At 40.6% G+C, this 22,035-nt stretch overlaps 2 protein-coding genes across 3 annotated transcripts in view; one reads left to right on the top strand and one right to left on the bottom strand.

Annotated features, from left to right (window-relative positions):
• LOC110857956 (protein slit) overlaps window positions 1-19,968 on the top strand; it is a 53,117-nt gene extending 33,149 nt beyond the window's left edge. Inside the window, exons 8-38 of one of the 2 annotated variants that reach the window (XM_022106566.2) lie at window positions 229-370; window positions 659-730; window positions 1,063-1,134; window positions 1,479-1,550; window positions 2,622-2,693; window positions 2,866-2,937; window positions 5,222-5,379; window positions 5,864-6,011; window positions 8,403-8,546; window positions 9,922-9,993; window positions 10,810-10,881; window positions 12,989-13,158; window positions 13,239-13,440; window positions 13,533-13,604; window positions 13,709-13,780; window positions 13,882-13,953; window positions 14,043-14,125; window positions 14,587-14,649; window positions 14,746-14,766; window positions 15,685-15,777; window positions 15,863-15,986; window positions 16,049-16,188; window positions 16,297-16,466; window positions 16,612-16,743; window positions 17,023-17,104; window positions 17,200-17,434; window positions 17,562-17,785; window positions 17,927-18,187; window positions 18,274-18,330; window positions 18,408-18,606; window positions 18,675-19,968. In XM_022106566.2, the coding sequence (XP_021962258.1) occupies window positions 229-370; window positions 659-730; window positions 1,063-1,134; window positions 1,479-1,550; window positions 2,622-2,693; window positions 2,866-2,937; window positions 5,222-5,379; window positions 5,864-6,011; window positions 8,403-8,546; window positions 9,922-9,993; window positions 10,810-10,881; window positions 12,989-13,158; window positions 13,239-13,440; window positions 13,533-13,604; window positions 13,709-13,780; window positions 13,882-13,953; window positions 14,043-14,125; window positions 14,587-14,649; window positions 14,746-14,766; window positions 15,685-15,777; window positions 15,863-15,986; window positions 16,049-16,188; window positions 16,297-16,466; window positions 16,612-16,743; window positions 17,023-17,104; window positions 17,200-17,434; window positions 17,562-17,785; window positions 17,927-18,187; window positions 18,274-18,330; window positions 18,408-18,606; window positions 18,675-18,702 (3,596 nt within the window). In that variant the 3' untranslated portion in view covers window positions 18,703-19,968. The remainder of the gene's footprint in view (window positions 1-228; window positions 371-658; window positions 731-1,062; window positions 1,135-1,478; window positions 1,551-2,621; window positions 2,694-2,865; window positions 2,938-5,221; window positions 5,380-5,863; window positions 6,012-8,402; window positions 8,547-9,921; window positions 9,994-10,809; window positions 10,882-12,988; window positions 13,159-13,238; window positions 13,441-13,532; window positions 13,605-13,708; window positions 13,781-13,881; window positions 13,954-14,042; window positions 14,126-14,586; window positions 14,650-14,745; window positions 14,767-15,684; window positions 15,778-15,862; window positions 15,987-16,048; window positions 16,189-16,296; window positions 16,467-16,611; window positions 16,744-17,022; window positions 17,105-17,199; window positions 17,435-17,561; window positions 17,786-17,926; window positions 18,188-18,273; window positions 18,331-18,407; window positions 18,607-18,674) is intronic. The other variant, XM_035858406.1, reaches the window with a different exon arrangement.
• Window positions 6,491-8,409, bottom strand: LOC110857955. The gene is made up of 4 exons (XM_022106565.2): window positions 8,260-8,409; window positions 7,699-8,194; window positions 7,291-7,640; window positions 6,491-7,226 (listed from the first exon to the last, which is right to left on the bottom strand). Exons 1-4 carry the CDS (start codon window positions 8,278-8,280, stop codon window positions 6,570-6,572), a joined length of 1,524 nt encoding a protein of 507 aa, XP_021962257.1. The 5' UTR covers window positions 8,281-8,409; the 3' UTR covers window positions 6,491-6,569.
• Window positions 19,969-22,035: the final 2,067 nt, after the last annotated feature.

The following is a 22,035-nucleotide window of genomic DNA, read 5'->3' on the forward strand; positions in this document are numbered from 1 at the left end:
AACCGTAATGGCTCAAATGCTCGCGAAATCAGCCTACCTCTGCAGTCACAAATGTAGATGTGGTGCTCATTTCTACTCTACATTGCTCCCCGCAAGTGAGAGAGTGAAAGAGAGAGAAAGCAGCTCATCCCCAATACCAAAAATACTTATGCACATATTTAGTTGGTGCTGCACCGGATTGATCATGTTGCTGGTGATAAATAATCAACGACTATTTTGAATTTGCAGGGGTGGTTGAGCGGAAATGGAACAAGTGCGGTGGCGACGAGAACTGTCCTCATCCCTGCGTGTGTGCGGATGGTGTGGTGGATTGCAGGGACCTCACCCTCAAATCCGTGCCAGACTCCCTGCCCGAAGATGTCATTGAGCTGTAAGTCATAATAAGCATCTCTCTGCGTAAATATTGTCGAATATGAATCTTCTTGCAAAGTGCTCTCTCCTCATGCTGACGAGAGAGCGAGAGAGATAAGCATTGTGCTCTGGCGCTCATTTCCTCTTCTTCCTGAAAGCAATTGAAAATATTTTGAAATTGCCAAGCCCAATTTTTTCCCAATGCAATGCTACAGATATGTATGAAACTTATGTAGCTGATAAATACGTGCGTATGGTTGGTTACAGTGCGTGAGAGATAATGTTGTTGCTTGATTTTGGTTTGCAGGCGACTGGAGCAAAATGAAATCACTGAAATACCACCCGGAGCGTTTTCCTCATACAAACGTCTTCGAAGATTGTAAGGACAACTTAGCAACGAGCCACGATATACATTAAACCACCATTCTATTAACTTTGTTGACTTTTCCAAACCCCAATTCCACCTCATATTGCCCTTATTTGGGATTATCGCATCCTCTCCATTTCGGCAATGTTGCACCGTCATTCATGATGGATCTTTGACCTCAAACCCAACTCCATTTTCATCATTAATCTAATTTCTGATGCGTAATCCACATGACACTCACCCACACTGGTCGGTATGGATCAGTGCGTAGACGAGAATAAGTGTCGACACAGCGGTTTAATGGACCATAATAATAATAATCGAGCCCATTTTTTTGCACGCAGGGATTTAAGCAACAATCAGATCCAGAAGATTGCAGTGGATGCGTTTCGAAATCTCAAGTCGATGACGTCCCTGTGAGTTCATTTTTCTCTCTTTGTCTCTTTATTTGTTTATTTACGAGTTCCCACTGGCGAAGGACTGGTGGGCGTTGTCACCACCATCGCCCTCAAATCCTGTTGCTGTTGCTGACAGTAATGCGGAGCCTGAAATTTCATATCTCGTGAGGACGAGGTTGACAATTCAATAACTGCTCGAATAACACTAATAATAATGGAGGCATGCGACTCCTAATGTCCACGTCGTGATGAAATGGAAAGTGTGTGTGTCTCTGAGAGGACAGGCGACGACATAGCAGAACAAGTGTTGGAGTCGGGTTTTAATAATAAATAATAATTGGACGTGTATCCGTATGTTGCAGGGTGCTGTACGGAAATCGCATCACGGTTCTCCCACCAGGAATATTCAACGGACTCTCCTCTCTCCAATTACTGTGAGCACCAACACGTGATGATTTATGGCATTTTGATTAGTCTCCATTTTCGAATAACCATCAAGTATCATCTCATCACTTTTCATCCCCACACAAAATTGCTTTATGAGCCCGACTTACGTATGAAACGAGTTTCTCTCGATCCGATCCATCTCTAGCTCATTTCAATATGCGATGAGTTTTCGTAATGAATCCATCCTAACGAAGGCGGCTTATCGGGTAGAACATAGTGTTACCTCCGTAGCAGAATTTCACCACTAACGCCAACATCATCACCGCACCATCACGGATGGATGGATGCAACGAAACTCGCAGATGTATAAACTATTGATTATTATGTGAGTTTCGTGAGGAAAGGTGGCAAGAGTAGAAATATAATCTCATTTTCACCCATAAAATAAAAAAAGTCCTTATAAATTTACACCACTTGTGTCCTTGTAGATTAATCCAATTATAAAATCTTTTACCTATCTAGTTAGAAATGGTTGAGTCGTTTAACTGCATTGTTAGGTTGGCAAAACGTACTTAGCAGTCTTGCCGTATGGAAAATTGGCTTGAACCGTGTTTTTAAAAACTTTATGAATCTTAAATATGCCGAGGAGGACATAAAGCACATCAGGCACAGTCCCAATCTTAATGCCTCCCATTAAAAAAAATGTCGGGAGTTACGAATTATAATTATTTATTTACCCTTAAATTTATGAGTATATGGCGTATCAGATGTTAAATAAAACAGTCTCAGGCAGCTACATAAATACTTGCGTATGAAGCCGTCATATAATGCACAACAAGAACGTGGCGTCGTTTTGGGAGCTGATCCTCTTTTATCGTCGGCAGTTTATTTCAATGATTCAAAATTCAGAGAACATTCTCATTCCGGTGCATGACGGTTGCCCAGAGTAAATTGTGTAAGGATTTGCTCTACAACTTAATTCGTTTTGAAATATTAGCATGATATAATACGTCCTATCTCTGTCTCTCAGTACACTACTCGGCTACTGTGGTTTCATTTCATTTCATGTTCTGCTCACTCATTCACTCATGTTCTGCTGCTGTGGTTTGTATTTCCAGCTTACTAAACGCAAATCGGATTACATGCATTCGCCGAGACACATTCCAGGACTTGAACAACCTGAGCTTACTGTAAGTTGTAGTCGTTTGTCGGAATTTTGAATTTTAAACAGTTTACATGACGATGATCAACCCCAAGTGTTTTGCTCTGTTTGATGATAAAGGTCATTTGTTTCGCGTCATTAAGCGTATCGCGTATCTCATTGTTGATTCCGTGGTTTCGTTCTTGTCTTTCTCCTTCCAGGTCGCTCTACGACAATAAGATCCAGTCCCTCGAGAATGGAACCTTTGAAGCGCTCCGGAACATCCAGACTCTGTAAGTGGCACCACTCCTACCGCTATTCTCACTCATTTCGATCGTCTGATTATGATGGATGGTCATGGATCCATCCACTCACTCCATGCTTGCACTATCACATTCGGAGGAGGTTATTACCACGAACGGTTGTAATGAATTCGCTGGATCCCTCCATTGTTACTCGGTTGGCTGGTTGGTGGTTAAGTGTTCCTCAATAATAATGTCACATCCACCTAAAGCTAAACTGCCGGAATTTCAAACTGGAAAACTTTGACGTTTGAGATTCCGCCGGAGGGGGAGAGAGGGGAGAGAAAAGGACACCGAATCCGGAACCTTCGGATTCTTCCCTATACGAACATTTTCAGATTGGTTGGTGGCATTATTTCTACTTGTTCTCGTTTGAGTGGCTTTCCCACCGAACTGCTCGAGGGGGGTTTCCCTTCGACACTCATGAATTCATGCATTATCACGAAGAATATTAAACCAACAAAGCCCCACCGTAAACTCGTTACTCGATCACAACCACCATAGATGTTTGAAACTAACATGCAGAAAAAGTGGCATATAAAACAAGGCGTGAATGAGTTGGGGAAAAAATTGAGGAGGTTTGTTCAGCAATGAAGAATCGGTCCGGCCGTCAATCGATCTCAGTTCTTCTCCTTGTGAGATGATGGAAGAATAGAATTAAGTTTGAGTTTTGTGTCGTGATGCCGCAGGTTAGGAATTCTGACTTGGAAATAAGTCGAGAAGAAGCCGCACACACAGACACATAATAATAATAATAAGAAAGGAAAAAGAGGAGCGACCTTGCCTCCCTGTCAGACATTGAGCCGAGAGAGGAGCGGCTGAGAAATAAGTAATCCGTCGTCCTCCTCATCTTCAATCCAATATCAAACAATCTATTTTGCGGCTTCTGACGAGGAGAGAGGAATCTATTTTTGAAATAATCTCACCGCTTTTCCTTCATCAATTCCTCACTTGAAATGCATCAAGTCGTGATGCAATATGCATTTTGATTAGATTCACTTCGTGTGACTGGTTAAGCCAGCAGTATTGGCTTTTCGTTGGGCTATTGTGTAGATTTTTGGTTCGTGAGGAATTTCTAGCCCAAAAACTCAAAACCCACCACAGACCTCATCTCGTCAAAAAAGCTCCTCTCCCTCTTCCTTCCTTCCTCTCAAAGATTCGCTGCCAAACCAACCGCCACCCATTCCGTTCTCATTACACAAACATGAGTCAACAACAACAAGAGTATTAAATTTCGACATCACACACAAGAACTAAACTTTGCAGACTGGGAGGGTTGAGTATAAAAAAATTCGCAAACCGGAAGTTGCTACCCGATGTGCTACACATACATATTTACCCCTTTTTCGAGCGAAACCATTCCTATTCTTTTGGCGATTGGAATTGAAGTCAGTCAAGTAAGATCAGAACATGACTTATATGTCAACACTTACGACTGCAGCCACCACACCCACCACGACAACGAACACTACATTCATAAATACAATGAGGACTGTCTCATTACTCACTTTACGTCATCATCGTCGTCGTCGTCGTTGGAGAGACATTCATTCCGAAACAGCATCATAGTTCTCATCACCCGGCTGGATTACAACTCTGTCAATTTGAGCCACTACTACTGGTGTTCCGCTGTCATTAAAATTCCATTACTGCAATATGCTCCACCACACCAACCATCCATCCATCCCTCAACCAGTCACTCTTTCCACAAACTGAGAAGAAGAAGAAGACTGAGATGTGAAACCGAGATGGTCATTAACATTTTCTGATGTCACAGTCTTATTAGAATCTGACTCTGACATGCCGTGTGTCTCCCGTCTTGAAAGTGTGCCGTGGTTGGTATAGGGTTCCACATTTCTTTGTGTGGGAAGCTTCCTCACTTCCGAGTTGGCATTTGTCGTCCTTTCCTTTGGTGCAGATTAGACTTTGAGGCATTTTAATCCAATCCATCAAAAACTGTATATGGTTCGCCCAGTTTCTCACTTTGTCTGCCCACCACCACCCACTTACCCAATACCCCATCTGCACACAAATTATGCATGGAGACGCTTATCAAGCAAAGGTTAATGAGACGTGAGGGACGCGGAGATAATGATTCGGCACAACATGCATGACATGAATCGAATCGCAAGACGGGCGATGACCAAAAAAATACGCCTGATTAGTCCAGACGTTCGTTTTGCGGTGTTGTATACCCATTACCTCGGCTTGACTGGGGGATACCATTTAAAGCATTAAGAGGGGATTACTTAATGATGACATTCACTAATTGCAGTCATTTGGCTCGAAATCCATTCCACTGCGATTGTCGACTTCGCTGGCTGTCGGATTATTTGCATGGAAACCCTATCGAGACTTCAGGGGCGAGGTGTGAAGCTCCCAAGCGAATGCAGCGGAAGCGATTGGCCTCCTTCAGAGAGGACAAGATGAAATGTAAGCCAGCTTTGCGTTATTGCATTTATTTCTTATTTTGCTCCCTCTGCTACTTTCACCCTTTTTGTACCTCGGCCGTATACTTACGTCCAACCAAAGTGCCTCCTTTGTGTGTGCATCCTTCCTTTCTTGGAGAAAATCGTACAGCTCTCAAGACTCAATCCATCCTTACAACCTTTGAGCCACCTTTTTCCTCCACTTTCCATTTTCCGGCTTACATAAGCACATTCGTCGCCTGAGTCGTCGGTGCCAATGTGCGTGCGAGGAGTTTACAGTGTTCAAACATAATTTTTGTTGTAAGCTCCTGCTTCTTCTTCTTGTTTTGTGCTCTTTGTGAGCGAAGGCTTTTATTCTCGGCCCAAAAAGAAGTCAACCATGTCATCGAATGAAAATCCCATCAATTTATTTTTCCCGTGTATCGATTAAAATTATTGTGCGGGTTGAGCTTCGATTTACGTATGTTGCATATCGTGTATTTTTGCAGGTGACGAGGAGGACAGCAAGACGTGGATCGACGAATGTGCAGACATCAAATGTCCAGTGGAATGTGTTTGCGAAGGAGGCGTGGTGGATTGTTCTAACCGAGCATTTCGAGAAATTCCACAGGACATCCCGGAGCAAGTCACACATTTGTAAGCCATTCCTTATTCACACATGTATTCAGTCGAGACGCAAAATCTCGCGTTTCTTTCTAAAGGTTTATAAGTGGTGCTAATGAAAAGCTATTGACCGAGAAATGCGTGTCCAGCAAAAAGGAGGCAGGGCAAAAAATGTGTAAATAGCACCAACTACAGACAGAGTTTGAAACGAGGAGAAGCACGTTTCAAGTGGTTGTCGAAGAAATGGAAGAAGGTATTTTCTGGCTCCAAAGATGATAAGAGTCGTTGTGGATATGTAGTAAAGCAGCCTGTAGCTGGAGAGCTAGGCTAAGGTCAGAGCTCGTCACTCCACTAAATCAAAATGTTTAACGACTTGCAAGGAAGCGCATAAATCAGTCAGACTTTCAATTAAATCCGTAATTATGCGCTTGAACCTCCTTTTTTGTTGGGCTTACGCTGCTGCTGAAGCTGACGACGAAGACGACTGAGGAGTCTCACTCTTTGCTTATTTGTTTCCAGGATTTTATCAGGGAACAATTCATCCAGTTTATTAACATTTACAATAATAAAAATGACACGTTAGGTTACAAATTAATGAGTTGGACCAACGTAGATCTCAACTCCATAATGCTTTAGCATAAATAGATTAATTTTTGATAAAGAAGTTTCATCAAAGAACTTGGCATTAGTGAATTTGTTGAGACAAATAGGAAAGGCGTCATAAGGAGTGGATCCATCTGGAGAAGTGTAACCAGGATCTGAGACAAATTGTTGATGCAGACGAAGAAGGTCGGCGAAAGAGTTGGCAAGGTGGAGATGAGCTTCGTTGGCCTCCAAATCATCCACATGACAAGAGGACAAAGGAATCAGTTCCCAGGGCAGGTGACCTTCCATCAAACTGTACTGAGTCACAGTATCCAAGGACGAGGTGGCCAGATGGAGACCAGTACCAGTCAAGGTCTTCCCAAAATAGTTGATGTGGGGGTTGGATACGACGTAGAGTACCCCACGTTGTTTGGCCACCACCATTGAGGAGGCAACTTCTTGTCCTTCTCGTTCTTTACCAAAGGGGTATGGGAGGGAGGCCCTGTACTCACGGCCCAAGTATTTGGAGATACCGAGCTGCATTCCCCAATTTTTCATCTCTTCTAATACTTCTTTCTCTGCTCCATTTGGCAACGCTATATTCCTATTCAAATATCGAAACGTTGATGTGGCTGGGACTAGTTTCCGCAGAAGTATGACAAACTACAAAATGATAAAAAATGTTGACCAACTGAATGACTTAATCATAATTGTGTAAATTATGTACCTGTCTAGCTGCATAAACTTTATTAGCCTGTTTTTCTGTTGCAAAGTATCGTCTTTGCCCAGGAATTTCAGTAGAAGTTGGGGGAGGTAGATTGATATTAGTGAATTCTTTAATGTACAAATCCCAGGGAGTTTTCCCACCTCCACCACGACCATTTGCGATATTCAAAGCCGTTGTAGCTCGTTCAGCCTTCTTCTCCTCATTTTCGTATGTAAAGGGGGTTATGGCGTGAAAAAATGTTGGAATTATGCTTCCTTTGTCCTCATACTCCGATACGACGTATTCCCACGTGCTCCTATGAGCGTGACAAAATGGGACCGCTCCCGACGTCCCAAGATATCTGAAACAGTCTGTAATCAAATTAATACTTAGAGTAGGTTCTAAAAAACATTGGACCAAATTTCTCACCATCAGACATGCAAATGACCCTCCCTCCGGCATTGTCATTCGCCTTTACATCCAAAACTAGCCTCTCATAGCCAGCAATTTTTCGCCAAACAAGATGGTAATTTGTCCCCTGCACTTTTATTCCATCTTTGGCCGCCTTGATCTGCCTGATCGCCTCCTCCTTCTCGTCTTTACTTAATGGCTCCACCACCTTCTCTGAATAACCTTCTGGAGTACACTTGTCTAAATCAGGGGAGTCGAACTCCTCCCCTTGTTCTTCTGGACGGCCAAGAGAATAGAATGTCTTCCTTATTTTTACAACACCACCGTCTGATATATCCGTATGGCTCTCTCTCTTTCCCATGTTGACAACCTTGCCTACTGAGCTCCAGTCCTTTCTTTCTTTCCTCACAACAATTGTCCGGTCTTTGTACTTCGGTGGGAGGTCATCAACCTTGGGTACCTGAGACATAATCTCCCATGAATATTTTGCCTTCTTTGCAGAGGAGGAGGAAACCTATGAGCACAACATTATTATTATCTGATAATTTCTGTATTATATCCTATCCTTATCTGGCTTACCTCATCTGATGACGTCGTCATATTAATGATCAAATCCACTTAAAAATAGCAGATTGTGCAGTTGACAATTACTGTACTCGACCAGTATATATGTATTTAATTTAAAAATGGATTATTCAATTTATCCGCGCACTGTGTTATAGATGTCTATCTGGGAACAACCTGAGCCGCATAAGAAACGGCTGGATTTCTTTGCTCCCAAATTTGCAAAAGTTGGATTTGAGTGGGAACAGAATCTCTGCCATTGAGGATGGAGCCTTCCGGGACGCATCTTCACTGCAAGAAGTGTGAGTACAGTAAATTGTTTTCAGCTCATCTCTCCGCCACCATTCCTCATTCCGCGTAAAAAAAGAGCTACACTTATGACGAGATCTGGTTAAGTAAAAAGTGGCCTTTTGTAAATATCAATCACCAACTAACTAATATTATGAGACGACAGACGAACCCAAATATATATAAAATACACACACGTCCAGCTCAGCCAGCCAGCTTATCCCACCCACCCCATGTAAATAATTCCATTTCCATCACCTAATATCTTGAGTCGTCCTTTTGGCTCAAGGGTTCATAAATTATTAAAACTATAACTGATGACTTTTAGGAGAGAGCAATATTTTTCCTGGGTTTGTTCCCATGTGCCATTTTATTTTACTTTGTGTGATTTGCTCGAACCCCTTATTACTTGGCTTTGGTGAGTGGATAAGCCAAGGATGACATACGTACATACAGCCCTAACCACTCTTAAGAACGCAGTGGTATGGATTTGGCTGGATGGAGGGGGCTGATGGACACGACATCAATCAAACTGTTTATTGACAAAGGGTTGAACCCACCAAAGAGTTAAGCACTAGAAGAAGAACAAACTTTGGACGCACATTATTTTTGTTTTTATTACGCCTGGTCCATGACTATGATGACCAACAACTTCATTCCTCCTCCTGCTAATCCAATCCATCTAACCCGTGGTGGTGGCGTGGTGTGCAGAGTTATGCTCAGAATGACCCACCCAATTCTTCTTGACGGGTTTTAATGACCACTCGCAGACAGCAATTAGCAGACTTGAACTACCTGCATAGTGGGGTTCCTCAACTCTGTCAATAAAACACACAACGGCGACCACGCACTTGTATTCGTACATACATAAGCAAACTCTTGTGTCAATGTGCATCGAGTTTGCTAGACTTTCACGGCGTTTCTTATATTAGAATATCGCTTATGCTATTGAAATTTGTTTAATACATATCGCGACTTGTGTATCGCTATAAATGTTGGACAACTCTTTTCCATGTACGAACAAGCACGTTCTGACTGACACGTTTTTGCATAAACACATCCATCCTTACAAAAAATAGTGCGAGACAATAACACGACTGGACAACACTTGTACAGAACTTGAGGATGTATGTTATCCTCATGTCAAAAGTGTGTCATCACGACGACGACGACGACGACGACGATGATGACGAAGACGTGTGCATCTGCCTTGGTGGGCACTTTAGTAATTAAGACACAGAAGAGAGTTAAATTGCGGAAAAAAGTTTCCAGAGTTTGCTGCTTCCAGCCAGCGAGGCAGACAAAGCATAATGTTTGAGTACTTGCTTGCTTTACTTGCTTGGTTGGTGGGACGGACAATTTGATGAAATGTGGTTTTTCTTTCCACAGAGCGATTTCTGGGAACAAATTGAAGGAGATAAATAATAAGATGTTCTTGGGACTGACTCATCTGAAAACTTTGTAAGTTCTGTGCAACCACTTGTAGTTAGTTAGTTAACTGTTCTCCACTATTCAGCAGTTGTCCAGAAGCGAGTGTATGCCTTGTCATGCTGCTTTCTCCCATGCTGCCTTTCTTACTTTACTTACTCATACATACACTTCCCCCAGTTTTCTAGCTTCCATCCTCGTTCCACGGCGGACATGGAGGACGATCGTAGCAAAACTTTCTCCAGAAACCACAGCAGCTTGTGCGTCGCAGTCCTCAGAATCCCTTCTTGATTGCTGCTTTATTTACCTACGGATTTTAGACGTGCCGAATTTGTGGTCCGAGGAGTGTGGATGACTGATTGAGAGAACTCTTTTTCTCCAGTAGTTTACTCGGAGATGCTTTTTCTTAGTTGCTTCATAATTTCATCAAAGCAAGTTCACTCCACCGTTCAGCCCGGCTCACTTTCTCATTTTTTCTCTCGACTGGAGCATGGACTTGTTTCCATCCATTCATATGAGAATTTTGAAGGGGAAAAAATGGGGGCTTATATGTACATAAGTATGTTGCAGTATGTTTGATGATGCTTGTATTGTTCTATCAATATCCGGAGGTAATGATGCCAAGATGACCACACACTCTGCTGATACGCTGACCGGATTTCGATAGGATTATAAATTTCACGCTGGTTTGCTTTATCTTTGTTTGCGAGTCTATCTAGACGTGCTTATGTAAGAACTAATCCCAAGTTTCATAGCGGGGGAAAACAAGACAACTTTTTTTATTTGTCTTCCAGAAACTGAATGAATGTCGTGATAACTTTTAAAATAATACTTGTTCTTTTTTGACAGGTCCTTGGCTGACAATCACATATCCTGCATAATGCCCGGCTCCTTCGATTCCTTGTCCAATCTCCAATCTTTGTAAGTTTTCAAATTTGAAAGTTTTGCAATCTTTATTCAAACTTGGAATGAGAGAGCTGTCGTCTCGAACGAATGTACACTTGGATGGACTAGTTGACACACATTCGTCCGTCCATGGTGTAAAACATAATAAGCCGCGCTCCTCTCCTCCGATGTGATGCATCATTTTATTATTACTATTTTGCAACCATATCTCAAAAATAATGGGACAGGACGAGTTCTACTTTTCTTTTGCATATATTTCGTTTGAATATCGAGGCAGACAGGCAAGAATAATGATAATAACGATAATAATAAGAATAATAATGCCGAGCCACCAACTCCTGCGGGATGGATGTCTCCTACAATAATTCTTCCCGTGGAGGAAAGTGTACTGACGGAGAGGAGGCTGTGATGACTAGTACGCCGTTCTTCATTGATACTTTCTCCCCACTTTCCTCGTCCTTGTTGTCTCTGCGTGATTACACTGAGCAAACTGTGGAGCAGTCCTGTGGAGAACGGGAGAGAGAGAACCGGCTCGAGTTTTGTTTTTAATTTAATATAAGAAAACAAGTGGATGATGGGAGCGTGCTATGCCACCCGCAAAGCATGTCTGAGAACTTGGAGGAAAGAATGAGACGAAACGAAGCTCTCTCTCTTTGGCCTGACTTGCTGAGTCTTTGGAAATTTAGTTTTTCCTATGCTTAAATCGTGCAGCATGCACGCGTCACCCCGAGATTTCTGAGACAAAGAAGCATGAAAAGTGCGGGTTTGGTACGTCTGTGCTTTCTCCTCTCTGCTCTCATCTCTTGTTTTTCGTGCTGCCAACCAAGGTGGTGGAGACAAGCAGAGCAGCAGCAGCAGCAGCGGTATTACAGAAGCATGAAAGAAATGATAAAAGTTATTCAGACTTTTTAAGAGGGAATCACTGCAAACTTTCTCTGGAAAGCGGCGTCGTGCTATGATAGCAGCGGAGGAGCCTGCCTGCATCATCATTTTGTTTTGGGAGAAGAGTATTATGTAAAATGGGTCCTTTCTCACCACTCTATCCATTTGCAAAGTTTCAAATTTCAATCGCCGGATGTGTTGTTAATGTCGCATAACACAATTGCAAAAGTGCTCATATTTTTTCCTAGGAAGGCTGAGATGCTTTAGTCTCCAAATTTCCGTGCAGTTCGGGCTGGTGAAAGTCCTGCAAAGTATCATAAAATACTGAGAGATGATTTAATATTTCTTTTCGGTCAGTCACACTCCGCTATGGCTTATTTTTTAAAGGACGATTTTTTTACACCAAATTCTCTCAGAAAGTGCCACGACGATTATTATGAAAAGTTTACACAACAAGCACTCACTCACTCACTCACTCGCATTTCTGGAGTGGCGCAATATTGAGTTTTGGTTTTGGATTGAAGCATTCATGGATTTTTGAAAGAGATTTTTTTTTCGGGGAGAAAAAGATAGATTTTTTATTGAATCTCAGTAAACAAGTTTCGCTTGTTTGGAAGCTTTTCAAACTGCAATCAAGAATCTTCTAGTGAACCAAGTCCGTCATGATGGTGTGCAAAAATGTCATGATTTCTGCTGGTTGGTGGGGAAAGAAGTGGTTCTTGATCCGGGTTGTTTGCCGAAACCGGAAGAAGGGTACTATTCAGGCAGGATTTATTTATTGTGCTGCTCCTGTTCATATATGGCAGGCTACTTCCGTTCTGATTTCCTATCTCTTGCCAGTCAATTTTTTATTTTCTCTCTTTTTTCCTCTCCTCCTTCTACAAGTGAGTACGTACGCACGCATTCCACTTCTTTGACATAAATAGAGGACGGAGAGAGCAAACGTGCCCGAGGTGGTGTGGCTTTCTCCTCTGTGTAACAAGATGCTTCATCAATGAAGCGAAAAAAGAACACTAAACCGGATACACGCATTTTCTTGCTATCCTTTTTTCTCCTCCTCCTGCTCCTCCACGAGGGGATCAGTATCATCATCATGATCATCATCATCCGGGAGTAAATTGAGCATTGTTTCGTCTCCTTGTTGGCTAAACATGTTCTCCTTGTTTGATCCGGTGTTTATTTGCTCGTTCAACTGGATCAAGATACTAATTGGATGTAAAACGCTTCACTTTTTCTGCAGGGACTTGGATGGAAACGCGTTCATTTGCAATTGCCACCTGGCCTGGTTTGCAGACTGGTTGCGAAGAGAAGAGTCCCTCTTTCCGTCGAGTGGACCAAAGTGTGTGGCCCCCATGCGTCACAAGGACACCTTGATTCGCAGCCTGCCAACGCATGAGTTTCGGTGCACGAGTAAGTTATTGCTTGCAATTTGGGGTTGAGGAATTTAGTGTTGTGTTGTGTAAATTAGCCGCATTATTTTTTCGCCAAAGGTGACGACCGCGGATGTCTCGGAGAAGAGTACTGCCCACCGCAGTGTAACTGCACGGGAACCGTTGTGTGGTGTAGTCGAAGTAGTTTGAGAGAAATTCCGAGCGGAATTCCAGCAGCCACTTCTGAACTGTATCTCGACGTGAATGAAATCCAGAGGATCGACTTGAGCCGAATTAGACATTTGAAGTATCTCACGAAACTGTGAGTCCAAATTTAGCCGAAAATAAATCAAATAAAAAAATCTTTCCTTGCTATTTTTGTGACGTAAGTGATTGTGCGTATTTATGTTGTAGGGATTTGAGCAACAACCAAATCACAATGATTTCCAACCATACTTTCGCAAACTTGACGAAACTCTCGACTTTGTAAGATTAAAAAGTTTTTTATTGCGCTATTGCCATGAATAAGGAAGCAAAGAAGCGATATTTTATTTATTTATTTAACCATCGATCCATCCCCATACTTGCAGGATAATCAGCTACAATCGGTTGCAATGTATTGAGAGGGACGCTCTTGCGGGTCTGACGGCACTCCGAATTTTGTAAGTTTTTGCAATTTGTAACGACTCTGAGAATATAGAAGTTAACTTTATTCCGCAGCTGTACTTGAGACCATAATGTGTTATTCTTCGTGTGTATATAGATCTATTCATGCCAATGAAATTTCCATGATACCAGAAGGAACTTTCCGAGATCTACGTGCCATTACGCACTTGTAAGTTGTCTGTCACATAAATTGTGCGAGGAGGAGGAGAATGAAATCGAGTAGAAGAATCTGTTGTAAAAATGAGTGATTTGTTCCAGGGCTTTGGGTGGAAATCCGCTATTTTGCGATTGTGGACTCAAATGGCTTGCGGACTGGGTAAAACGTGACTTTTTGGAGCCAGGTGAGAGAGAAGACACTTATTGTAAACTAAGTTAGTTACGTGAATGAATGAACTCAGTTTGAGCATCCATAAATTTGAAAACTAAATCCAAACTCTATGTAAAACGGATTTTATGAGAGAATCATCAAATTTTGTATCCCTTCTGTCCCACAAATTTGACTTAAAAAGAATATTGTTTTTATGACTGAGAAGAGTGCAGAAGCAATTTAATGAAATATTTAGCGTGCTTTGAGAGAAAGTATTTCGGGTTTCCTTTTCCCATAATCTTTATAGGATGATAAGTCAGGCAATGGCCAGAGAAATGTTTATCAAGTTGGGTCGCCCTTGTGCCTTTCGTCTCATATTTCCATCCAATTTGTGCAATTAATGCTTCCACATCGTAGTATGCTGACATAAAATGATAAAGTGTAACTCTTATCGATAACTTGCTGGAAGGATCTAAATTATTTTTATTTTGTCAGGAATTGCTCGATGCAGTGAGCCAGAGTCGATGAGGAATAAACTTATTCTAACGACTCCTCCAGGTAATTATACTACTATAATTAACTAAAGTCAATATCATGTGTATTATATAATCATAAATTTTATGCTAATTTTAATAAAATTATAAACCCATCTAGGTGACTTTGAGTGTTGGAAAGGTGAGTCAATTTAAATTAAGTATTTAAATTAGGAAACATTTAGGGCATGGCAAAACTGAATAATAATTGTGGCGAGGATTTTCCTTGTTTGCATAAAATGGTTATTTCTTAACACGTGCTTTTCAGTAGCATCACTTTCATCCCTTCATCTCATCTGAATTACATCTTTCACGTTTTCATCTGTCCAATCCTCTACATATTTTCCTCAATTCTTTCACTTTACAGTCAAGATATTTTCATCTTATCACCAATGCATCGGGTTGCAAAAATTTCCTGAAACTCTTAAAATTAAAATGACTCATTAATTAAGCAGCAAATTAGTTTCACAAAAACAGGGATCTAACAAGAATATGAAATCTGGTATTTTTCATTCCGCGTCTGTCGTTTTTTCGTATGATAAATTCCTGTATGGAAATAACTCGAGTTGAAAACCAGCCATCAATGTATTCTCCTTCTTCTTCCTGATGTATCCTGTTATTTTAGTACCGTTCCCGTCGTAGAATAACCTGTGGTTCTCCATGAGATTTTGAATCCATAGGTATGACATTTTAATGGCATCGCAGACAACATTTTCTCTCAGAGGGCAGTCATAAAACGAAATCCAAGTCAGATTTAGCCCTAAGCGGAGTAAATGCCTTTTGAATTACATAACAGCAGCAGCAGCAGTGCTACGAGAAATGGAATGAAATTGCTATTTTTGCGTATTATATTATTTTTCCTGAGAAAATCCTGCGATTCTTTTCCCCTTTTACATATATAGTTACACGGCATTGTTTAAGAATCACGTAGAAAAACATGAAAATGATTTATGTGGCATCAATGAAAACATATTTCATCTCTCTGATGAATGTGTCTCGTTACGAGGCATTGTTACGTTACAGAAGGCTGATGTTTGTTGGCGTAATTTATGCTTTACAGATAGCATACCCGCGTCCATTCAAGCGAAATGCGATGCGTGCTACAACTTCCCATGTTCCAACGGAGCGACTTGTCGGACGATGCCTGACCGAGGTAAATATTATTTTTCTGCGGAGGACGACGACGATATCGGATCCATGAACAGTCTCACAAAAAACGCAAACTTTTTGGCACGTAGGGTTCGAGTGTGAGTGTACTCCTGGTTATCATGGGCGTCACTGCGAACAAGTTATTGATGCGTGTTACGGACAACCTTGCATTAACGCGGGGACATGCAAGGTCATGGAGGAAGGTCGATTCAGGTACGGTTGAAAACTTGGTGTCAATTAATAATTTGCATAATTAAAATAATAATTGGGTTTAGCTGTCTTTGTCGCGCTGGATTCATTGGTCATCGTTGCGAAACCAACCAAGATGACTGCGTTGGTCACAAGTGTGAAAACAATGCGACCTGTGTGGATCTCATCGGGCACTACAAGTGCCAGTGTCCGCTAGGATTTACAGGTTCGATATATATCAATATATAATTACATCTTTACGGCAGTTTTATTTTCTTAATTGCCCGTACTAATTGCATATGTATGCAAATGGTCCTTCTTTACCATTAATTAGGAGAATACTGTGAAAAGAAGATCCCATTCTGTACCAAGGATTTCAACCCGTGCAAAAACGGAGCCAAGTGCGTCGATCATTTTACCCACCACACTTGCGAATGCCCCATTGGATACCAAGGCGAAAACTGCTCCATTAATATTGATGACTGTCTAAATAACATGTGTCAAGTAAGTTTGTTTGCTCAATTGGTAGTCCTTCGTGCCTATGTACACCATGTAGAATTATTATTATCATGTTGTTACTCCTCGTTAAGCAAACGACCTCTGATGGGGCAAAGTTGAGCAAAATAATGTCTTTTTGATTATTAATTAGAACGGAGGAACGTGCGTGGACGGGATAAACGAGTACACTTGCCAGTGCACGGAAGAGTTTAGTGGACGGTACTGCGAGGTGTCTCCTAGCGTGGCGATGCTCTACCCGAAGACGTCCCCATGTCAGGACAATGTATGCCCGACTTTATTTTCAATTGACATGAAGCCATCCATTTAATGCCAGTCATGACATTTACTATTAAGTTTTGGGAACCAATGTATTTACTATTTAGTACATGGTTTTATTTATATGCACGGAAATAATAGTAAAAGTTGCTTTTTCTGTCGAATGCGTGCACATTTAGGGATGCAAATTTCAGCGAAACAATGATATCCATGCGAACAATTTGCTACTACGATGTCTTTATTACGCGAGTTTTATTTTATTTTATCCTCCTCTCAACAATTTCAGGATTGTCTTCATGGCTTCTGCTTCCTGCCTCCAGACTCCAACCCGCCTGACCCCGTCTGTTTCTGCGAAGCTGGTTACACCGGTGAGTGAGCAATGTTACAAGTTTTACGATACCGTCAAGCAGGCCAAGCAGCACAGCAAGTTTTGTGGTTAACACGAGTTGAAATCTCTCTACAGGGAAAAGATGCGAGTTTTTAACGAGCATTAGTATCGGAAGCAATGGCTCGTGGGTGGAATTGGAGCCTCTCCGCACAAAGCCAGAGGCCAACATAACTTTGATGTTATCCACGACGGAGCTGAATGGGGTTCTCCTCTACGACGGGGAGGGCCAGCACATCGCCGTCGAGCTCTTCCTTGGACGGATACGAGTCAGTTATGATGTCGGCAATTACCCCGCTTCCACCATGTACAGGTAGGTCAAGTGCAGTACATTTGCTCCACGACGGCGGAGAAAGCCACTCACTTTCTCCATCCTCCCTTTGGCTTGCCTTTGATCAAAGTTTGACGTCTGGCCTTTGCCTCAATTGTATTCTTGACAGCTATGAAATGATTGCTGATGGAGAGGAGCATCGCGTTGAGCTTTTGGCCATCAAGAAAAACTTTACCATGCGGGTGGATGGAGGCAAAGCTCGCTCAATCATCAACGACGGTGAAAAGGATATGTTGAAACTTACGACGCCACTATTCATCGGAGGCCTGCCATCAAACGTGGCAGCCACAGCTTTAAATTTATGGCATCTGAGGAACAGTACATCATTCCATGGTGAGTGGATTTATTATGGAGACGGAAGAAAGATGATGATGATGGTGATCTTTATCCTCGGTTCAAGTTTTCACTGCAGATTTTGCTATTATGAAATTAATAGAACATAAACCATGAGGATATGCTTTCTTGTATTTCCAGGTTGTTTGTCAACAGTCATCATCAATCACAAGAGGGTGGACTACAGCAATGCCAAACGACAGCAAGGTATCGTTCCGGGTTGTGCAGCTATCCAGGGAGAGGAACCAGAACGACAGCCCACGCCACCAGCCGTGAAGGACGTTACTCCGACTCAGATACAATCAAGCTTTATTTCCAAAATCGTCAAAGAGGCGAGAGATGTTTGCAAAGATCATCGCTGCAAAAATGGGAGGTGTCTCCCTTCCAAGAATGGTGAGACTGGTGACACAAAAATACTTTAATTGGTCAAAACATTTTTACGAAATTCTTGGCCGCGTGGTAATAATGCCAATATTTTCTGGTTGCAGGAGGGTCATATTTTTGCAGATGTACTCCCGGATATGGGGGTCGCTTCTGTGATGAAGGTAAAAAAGCTACACTTTTTTAGGGTAGATTACTCATTTAAATTATGTATGTGACTAATTTCTAATTAATTATCCAGCTCCTACCTGCAAGAAGGAACAGTATAAGGATTACTACACAGAGCACGGTTGTCGATCCAGGAGACCTCTCAAGATCGCAGCGTGCGTGGGGAGTTGCGGAGACACATGTTGCACTCCCAAACGATCGAGACGTCGAAGAGTTAGACTTATCTGCAACGATGGGACACGTTACACAAAGGATGTTGAGATTATCCGGAAGTGAGTGAAACTTTTTATTATGAGCAAATTATGAGGAACAAATTCAAACAAATAATAATTATTTGCAGGTGTGCGTGTTCTAAAAAATGCTACTAAACTAATCGTATTACAATAGGAGTAATTTCACCAAATCAAATTTATCTACCGTACGTACTTCTTCTGACCCAGAAAAAATTTTGTATCTTTACTAAATGCGAGCTCTCAACAAATGTGTAACTTTGAGAATAATTATAAAATATCAAGTGTAAATGGAGGAGTTATTAAACATGTATATCGCGTAATAACCATTTTATTATAATGATAAACACTCGTTAAATACTACTAAACTGTAAATTACTGTTGTACAGAAAGAAAAAACAAGAATACACATTTTGGTTCAAATGTATCACATACAAGAATTTCCACGATATCAATTACTGAATAATGTTTGCTAGCTGGTTAGTTAATTGTTGTTGTTGTTATCATTATTGAAAAATAACGTTTTTAAAATCCTACTAAATACTATTACTAGATAAATAGTACTGCCGTTCTAAAAGTATAACAAATGAAAAAAACTCTAAAAAATTAATGTCCTTTACTTTATATTTTACAGTTTTATGCTGCATGCATTTATGTTTTTAATGAGAAAAATGTGGGTTAATTTTTTTATTATAGAGAAAAATGCTCGTAGTATTAATTCTGTTATTATCTGCGATTTGCAGACATCACAAATTATGAGGTGGTTAAAAATTTAGAAACACAAAAATTTGTGGTCAACCTTATCATTGACGTTGGTTATCAGATACAAATCGAGACCCGGTGAGGAGGACCTTCTCCCTCATACAAGGAATTTTTATATTCTTCCACGTAACTCAGGTTGTACAAATTCACTACAATTATAATGTGTAAACATAACAAGGCGTAAATTAATTAATTAATTAATTACTGTACTCTTAGTTTTAGTCATAACATGACTATACGCATGTGTGTTCATCATGTCAGTTGTTGTTCCCGTTTTAGTCCCATCGTCATATAATTAACTTATTACTAGCCACACACACACCAACCTTAATTGGTTTTGATTATTGTTGATTAAGTTTTACTCATTTTTTTGCTCTATGTTATAAATACTATAAACACGGCAACATATATTTAATACGTAGGTCGTAGAAAATATTATTTTCAAAATATGCATTTAACAGGTATTAATTGTTACGTAACGTATTAGTATTGTTTGGAGATTGAGAATTCTTCGTGTCACAGGAGCACATTATACTCTTCTTGCTACTACATAAATATTGCTACGCTCAGTATAATGCTTTCGTGTCACATTATATTATGGCTTCAAAATGCTGTTTTAATAAAGATCGGCGAGAAAATAAATGCGACATTACATATTTATTTGCATATCTTGGAGTAAATTTCATCCCAAAATTATGCCCAAATTGAGCATATTTACGGTTATTTCCCATATAATTTAGTAAACATTTATTACATTCTCTTTTTCTTCTTGTAAACTGATTGATTGATTTCTTCATGAAAACGGAAGTCATGAAAGCGTTTCATAGACAAAGAAGACAATTGTCTTCTTTGTCCTTTAAAGGCGGAAGGTCCACTTTGTGTGAAACTCTGACACCAGATGCTCCTCGGGTCGTATTTTAAATCATGTTGCCTGTATTATCGCAGAAGTGGATAATCGCATATTCACATATATTGCATCTCAAATTTCATTCTTCCTCACGATATGATATTTTTCATATATAATATCAAAAATGTAACAATACCATCAATATGTGGCGTTTTTATCGACCAAATACTGAATGTCCACCTTAAAAATTAAACCATTTGTTCTATGCTCATCAATGCATATGCATACCTATGAACATATACGGGCCACATTATTATTTAAAAATTTCCCTGCTGGCTGCAGCAGCAACGTAAGCAATCAGTAGAACCTATTTTTTGTCTTGTTCTTTTTCTATTCTACGATAACCGTCATAATGCGTTTACTGCATTGACTCTGACTCTTAATTTAGTTGAGCTCTATGATCACATCACAAAGGAGGATAAAACTCTTCTCGCTGTGACGCAACAATGGGTGCCATAAATATTGAGCAGTGCTGTGTGTTGTACAAACATATTAAACAAACATGATCACATCCAAATTATGTACCTTTTGCCTCGAGTTGAATGGAGAACGGTTTAAAAATGTTTGTGATCCCGCATGGGTGCTTATTCAACCCAATTCATAGTCTGGGCCCAAAGGATGGATGGAAGGAATGACTTAACAATAATTTTTGCCATTTGTCAGGCTATGAAAGCCAAACGTAGACGAAATAGGATTCATTAATCCGAGATATGTAGTTCGTAGAGCTGGGAACATTGTACCGTGACTGTAATCCGTTTACACATCTGATCCCCTTTCACAGTGCATAATCTGTTTACTCAATTAACTTATACTAACTGCCTTGGAAAATCCTGTAATTCGTTAATCTTTGAGAGTCTGCAAATTATGATTGCGTGTGCTTAAATTTCTTCCACTCCATAGTCACCTCTCGCATATTACACGTTACGAGTGACATGCAGGCTGCAACATGAGGAGTAAATTGCGAGATTGACTGATGGATGTTTATTTCACTCTGTTTATTAATAGAATGTAATGTCATTAACCATTCTATTTATTGGGGAAGAAGCAACGCAGTCGGTTTTGTACGGATAAATCTGTTCCTTATTTGTGCTGACTGCATGCAACTATTGCACAATGCGAGTAGTAAATAAACATGTATGAGGCAATTAAAACGACCAGCAGATGAGCAGAATGTCCAAAAATTAATGTGTATGCGCAAATAATTGAAACCCTCTGTCTCTCTTAATGACTCCCATTTGTGTTAAGGCATCGTTTCCCATTGCTGACGGTTTAGATAAATTAAGTTCTTAAATATCTTATTTTGCACATTTACGAATAAATTTGTATTGATTCTTATTCTGAATTTTTGCCAATTTTTATCAAACTTTGTTAAACAATTTGACTAAATTTGTTAAGCTAGAAACAGTACATATTTATGTTAATAAACTGCGAGAAAGCCCTTGAAACTAGGATTATTTAAAACTTATTAAAAAATGGGGCACAAAATTAGGTCAAATATTTCATGTCGCTTTATAGCATGTAAAAATTATGCCAATTTCTTCTCGTAGTTGGAAGTAAAAGTGCGGAAAATTGGGAAAATGGCATTATTTACTGAAAGATTTAGCACGCGGTGGTGATTTGCATGGATGTTGACGTAGAAGAAGAAGAAGAAGATCTCCCATCTTGACATTCCAGGTTGGCAGATCATTACGAGTGAAAGTGGAAGAAAGTATTAGTAGTAGTGAAGTGAGTGAGAGATTGGGTTTCCTGCACCCAAGAGACACCGCGACGAAAGTGGAGAATTGCTTTCCACACTATTACTC

The sequence above is a fragment of the Folsomia candida genome, unplaced genomic scaffold (assembly GCF_002217175.1).
Source record: "Folsomia candida strain VU population unplaced genomic scaffold, ASM221717v1 Fcan01_Sc020, whole genome shotgun sequence".
In the NCBI taxonomy this organism is placed as follows: domain Eukaryota; kingdom Metazoa; phylum Arthropoda; class Collembola; order Entomobryomorpha; family Isotomidae; genus Folsomia; species Folsomia candida.